At 38.7% G+C, this 5,442-nt stretch overlaps 1 protein-coding gene across 1 annotated transcript in view; it reads left to right on the forward strand.

Moving 5' to 3' along the window:
* Positions 1 to 3,638, forward strand: part of EFCAB7 (EF-hand calcium binding domain 7) — a 30,514-nt gene extending 26,876 nt beyond the window's left edge. The window contains exons 13-14 of the mRNA XM_009319823.1: positions 1,831 to 1,938; positions 3,024 to 3,638. Coding sequence (XP_009318098.1) covers positions 1,831 to 1,938; positions 3,024 to 3,098 — 183 coding nt within the window. The 3' untranslated portion in view covers positions 3,099 to 3,638. The remainder of the gene's footprint in view (positions 1 to 1,830; positions 1,939 to 3,023) is intronic.
* The last annotated feature ends 1,804 nt before the right edge of the window (positions 3,639 to 5,442 follow it).

Raw genomic sequence — 5,442 nt, forward strand, 5'->3', positions numbered from 1 at the left:
GCTCCTTGGAACTACGGGTTTAGATCTGCACTTCGGCCTTTAGGGTAGATATACTGGAGTTATTTATGTTTGGGGATATGTCAGAGAAGGAGACGAGGTCTGTACTGAGGCAACTGGATGCTGTCTGATTAAAATCACTGACCACTGCCATTTATACCATTTAGGTTTCATAAGTACCTCTGTTCTGCATTGAAGCGAATAGTTGCACTTCCCGGAAAATCTCATTAGAATTTGTAGACTGGAGGCTTTTTTGTGTTGTAAATGTTTGGAAAGAAATAATGAAAAGGCAGGTTTATGCATCTGTCTTCTTCTAACCTTCCCGCAGTGCAAGCAGTCTGATTATATCTTCGGTTATTATACTGATGATTTCAATGGAAAGAATTGTTTCTTTATTTCTGTAATTAAATTAAGGAAATATGCTAGTTGCTGAGGGATTCTGTTTTAGTCTTGCATATGTATTTAATCAGTGGGTAGAGAAAGGTGTCTGTCTTCTAACACCCTCTAGTCAGGGTGTGAGCTGGGGAGGTTAAAAGACCTTGCATACAGAGCCTTGAATTTCTCAGGGAGTAAGCAGTACCAAGTCTATTGTCTGCCCATTTATATGCCAAAATAAATAGTTAATGAGGCATTTCCTATCATCCAAAGCAGAAACTTACTCGCCTAGCACAGAGGGTATATTATAGTATCTGTGACCTTGTTCCTGTTGCCATAAGTATCTTCCTGTACAGGTAATTCTTTTGTTTGCCTTTACCTCACTGCCATGTAGAAATGAGGACTTCACCAAAGTGATGCCAGAGCAGCTAGGTCAAAGTAATAAGCAGCTTAACACTAGATTGTGTTTACATTTCTGTAATGATACCGTATTTCAAGAATTACTGTATTTGCACTCTGCTGTCCACAACCCTTTGTACTGTGAGCACCAGAAATAGTGCTGCTTTTTTTTTTTTTTTAAGGTCAGTCCTTACCAGTCTTGTAGTAGCTTATTTGCTGCGTAAGGCTGATTGTGTAAAGTAACTGTGTTTCTCTTCCATTTCTGAATACAGAGAGATTGTTGGATAGCATTGTCTAAGAATCAAACATTTCCCAGCATCTCTGTCAAATTGAGATCTATCTAGAGACAACTGAATAGCAGAGTATAGTAGCATGTCCTTAGGTCTTGTGTCTGAGTATTGCTTGGAATAAACTGGTGGTTAAAGAATTTTCTGTTAGCCAAGCTTTCAGTTTTATACATTGGATCCTTCTTGCATAGCTTTAGCAAGAGCATCTGTTCTTTAAGTGATTATACTTACATTAATTTCGTCAAATATTTTTTAAAATCTCTATTAATGAAGTCTTCAGAAATGGCCTGTAGGGGATGTTGCAAACAAAAATTGGGCAAGCATCCAGTGACACTTCTCCAGATCACTGTCCTCACCTCTAGTGATTTGCAGGTCAAGGACTACTCGAGACAGAAATATTTTCTTTGTACTTAAAATCCAGTATGAATTTGTCCAGTCACCTTTTGAAACTATGTAAACTGTTAGGATCTGTAACATTCTGTGGCAAATAGTTTTCTCACTAAATGGTGTTCCCGAGTTGCGTCTTTGTAAGTGCTTAAGTTATTTCAATGAGTCTTAAGTGACTTTTGACAATGGATCTGGGCTCTGATGGTGTTAAGGTACATTTGAAACTGTACTCTTCAAAGAGAATAGACATCAGCATTCTTAAAGCGTTTCTATCCTATAAAATAGCAAAGTCAGAGGAAGTAAGAGGAATGTGTAGTTGTTACATAAAGAGCAGCCACTTAATCATTAAGACTAATGGGTTCCTTCATGTTTTTTTCACTTGCAGTCTGAAAACAAAGTGATTATTCATGTCAACAATGAGCAGAGTAAGAACTGCCTAAGTAATAGGGGACTTACTGTTTTTGCTGTGGAAGTGGCACCAAAATCCATGACGGTAAGATTTTTATTGTTTAGCCAACTTAAAATCTAAGCAAAAAGAAAAAATCATGTGACATCTTTACAGTTTCCTTTTGCAGGTCTTTTATCACGATAATGAGCATGTGGATAGTAGCATCTTCATCACCAGTGCAGATCAGATATAGGTCTTGATATTTCAAAGCTGAACATGTACTTGATGTATCCATGTTTCCCTGTGCAGATTGCTATAAAAGTCCATAGCTGTTCAGTTTTTCATACGTGTGCCTGTTTGTTGTCCATTCAATATATGTACCATTTACTAATATTTTTAAATATTCTTTTTCTAAGGCTGTATTTTTTTTTACTTAGCAAATTTTAATCAGATATATAGATGTGAGAAACAGACCAAGCAGAGACAAAAGTGTATGTATTGCACTCCTTACACACAGTGTGATTTGCAGATGGCTGATTTTTTTTTTTTTTTAAACTTGACTTATGGATTATGTTTAGCCACAAGGCAATTTGATCTGCTGATCCCTATTCCAGAGCTGGACAGGCTTTACTGAAAATTCTAAATGAGGGTTCTAAGGGATAGAATGAGATTGAAAATGCATTACAAATGCTGATGATATTTTTCTTCATTCATTTATGAAGAAAATCCAGTTTTTATCACTCTAAAAGTATGGTCTCTTTCTTTAAAAGGAGAGGCATCCAAGCTATTTTATATTTCACAGCTTTCCAGGGTGGATGCATTCAAACCCGTTGTAAACAGATACAGTCAGTCCCATGACACTGGCAGGGTTGGGGCCTATTCTAATATTGCTACTGACACTTTAGATATCTATAGCCTGATCCTCTAAGGTGTTTTATTAATCTTAATTTTGGCTTCATTCAGTATAAATTGTAGGCTCAGTGTCCCTTATGGATTTTTTGCTGTCATGCAATTAAATTCAATAGTAAGTTTTGAATACAGCTGTCATTATAGGTGCTGAATGTTCGTCATTTAACGTTAGTGATATAAGTACTGAAACAGTTCATTTTGCTTACATAGCACTTCAGGTAACATCCACACAGTTCTCCAATAACCAACTATTTCACCTCTGTTTTCTCTCTTCTGTTCAGGTTTCTCAGCATGTGATGCCGCTGAACGAGCAGGAAGAATGGCTTTATAATTGTGTGCATTCCCTCTTACGTTAAATGTTCTAGTTAGAGAGCTGTTTCTTGGTAGCATTCAGACTAAACCAGGAATTTTTTTTGGCAGCTTCTAGGCAATTTCTAGTCTTGTCCTTCTCAAAAAGCTGGCATACCTTTACGCTTTGCAGAGTTTGATTTGTTAGAGCCAATGAATCACATAAGTACTTACTTATTTCTGGTATCACACTACTGCTAATGGCTTTTAAGAAACATGTATAGTGATAGCTTAGGGATGGAATAACTATGTAAAATCCTTTGACAGAGTAGAGTATTCATCATGTACTGTCTAACAAAATACATCGGCATGAAAACATTGAGACACAATAAAAATTAGTACTGTTCAGTAATATAGCTGACAGTTGTAATGTAATTGTGTTTTATAAAGGCTGTTTTCCCTAAATATGCTCTTATTTTCTATAACATGTTATGTAGTTCCATCACATGCTGGAACTGTTTCACTGAGGAGAAACTTGCTTTGTTAAATTGGTCTGACAGGTTCCTAATAAACACTCTTGTGGTTTTGACATGAGAAGTATAAAGGGGTGGGGTTCATGATTTTATTTTGCCACCTGATAAAGGATTTCGTTCTTTCTCTTTTTTTAAAATTTTTTTCTTTTTTTTTTTTGTCATTTGATGATAATACTCATCTTACACTTGTTCTGAATAATTACTGTTTTTATACACTTTTATATAAAATAAAATCTGCCTTTTCGTATGTGATAAGGAAAAAACATTAGTTGAGGAAAACGAAGGTTTTGTTTTAGGGTCTTGACTGTTAAGAGCAATTAATTATTTCCAGGGTAGCTGAAATAATGAGACTGAAGTCCACCAAGTTTAAGCTGCAATAGCAATGAAAAACAACTTTGAGGTACTAAAAATATTTAGCCTATTACGTTTTTCTAGTTCCTCTAAATGTCTGTTAATGTGGAAAAAAATGATGACCCTGGTCACTGGATGCTTAAAAAGTGTCTGAGTTTAAAATAGTCATTAAATGTATGTGACCTCATCTGCAAGTAGTCTTGAAAAGCTATATTTATCTGCCAGCAACTCCTGCACTCTGCTGTTACTCTGCTGTAATCGTACCCTGGGCAAGTAAATGTCAGTTACAAAATGAGAGCTCTGCTAGAGGCCGGCTGTGATTTACACACTTCAGCAATTGGTGCTCAGGCAGCTTTACTGGTGATCGCTTAGTTTTCCTTTTTTTTTTTTTTTTTCTTAGCAGGTACAGCAGCTATCACTTTCAGAATTGTCTAAAAGAATTAGAAGTTGTAGTAAGAAGCCCCACAAATACTTGGTAATTTCTAGCAAACAACTGAGCTCTGTAAATGCTGCCTCGGGGAAGGTGTGGTTACATCAGAAGTTCCTAGCTACATCTCTTAAGAAGGAGCTGGGAAATAATGAGACACTCCACGTGTACAGTAGACAGTGCGAAGCAAGCACTCTGTTATTTGCATTTCTTTTGTTTATAAAATCAGTCTTGAAGATGTGGCAGGAATCCATACGGTACTCTTCCTGCATTTTAGGAAACGAGTGGTTAAAACTGAAAGAAGTACTTAGCTGAGAAATCATTGTACGTGAAAAGACTTGGTTTTGTCTAGGGTCTAGTTAAACATGACACAGTAATACAGAGTGGAACCTTTTTTCTTTTCTGATCCTGTTGCTGCTAGGTAAGAGTTTCATTTCCCTAACTTTTTAGGTGGGAACACAGGCTAGCTCTCCAGGGTAGGTTCTACCTTTCCTGCCCTGGAGGAGATGAGAAGAGAGATCTCTCTTATCTGCGGGGTCTTTTCTAATAATGTACCATCAAGGTAGAAAAACATTCTAACTTCTCTTTTTAAGGCTGAACACAGGTACTAGCCTCTTTTCTCCAGTGGGAGACATTTGGGAGAAAAAGTGTCTGTAACAGCTGTAATTTGAATTTCTGGAATGTTACCTTTCTTTTGAGAACTAGAGCTATAATAACAAAATGCAGCTGCTTTGTGGCTTTGCTAATGCTGGCCTTCCCCGACCCCCCTTCTGGGGGCATGAGGTGGGTCTCCTGCTTGCGTCGGGTGGTCAGTTGAGGCCCGGGGTGCCCAAGCCTGCTTGTAAGGGCCTGTGGTGACATCCTGCCGGTGGCCGTAGGGACACGGGGCCTGGCCCGTGCAAAGCGCCAGACTGTCGAGGTGCTCGGTGCTGCGCCAACCAGGCCAGGACAGCGCGCCTCAGTCTTCCTCTCCCCACACAGTGCTTGGCAGCGCAGCGTCGGCATCCTCTGACAGCCCCTGGCGCAGAGATCCGCGGCTCGGCAGGAAGGCTGTCGTCGTCGTTTCGCCTCCTCCTTACCAGCGGTACGAGGCCGGGAACG

This window comes from Pygoscelis adeliae, unplaced genomic scaffold (genome assembly GCF_000699105.1).
Source record: "Pygoscelis adeliae isolate BGI_AS28 unplaced genomic scaffold, ASM69910v1 Scaffold181, whole genome shotgun sequence".
NCBI lineage: Eukaryota > Metazoa > Chordata > Aves > Sphenisciformes > Spheniscidae > Pygoscelis > Pygoscelis adeliae.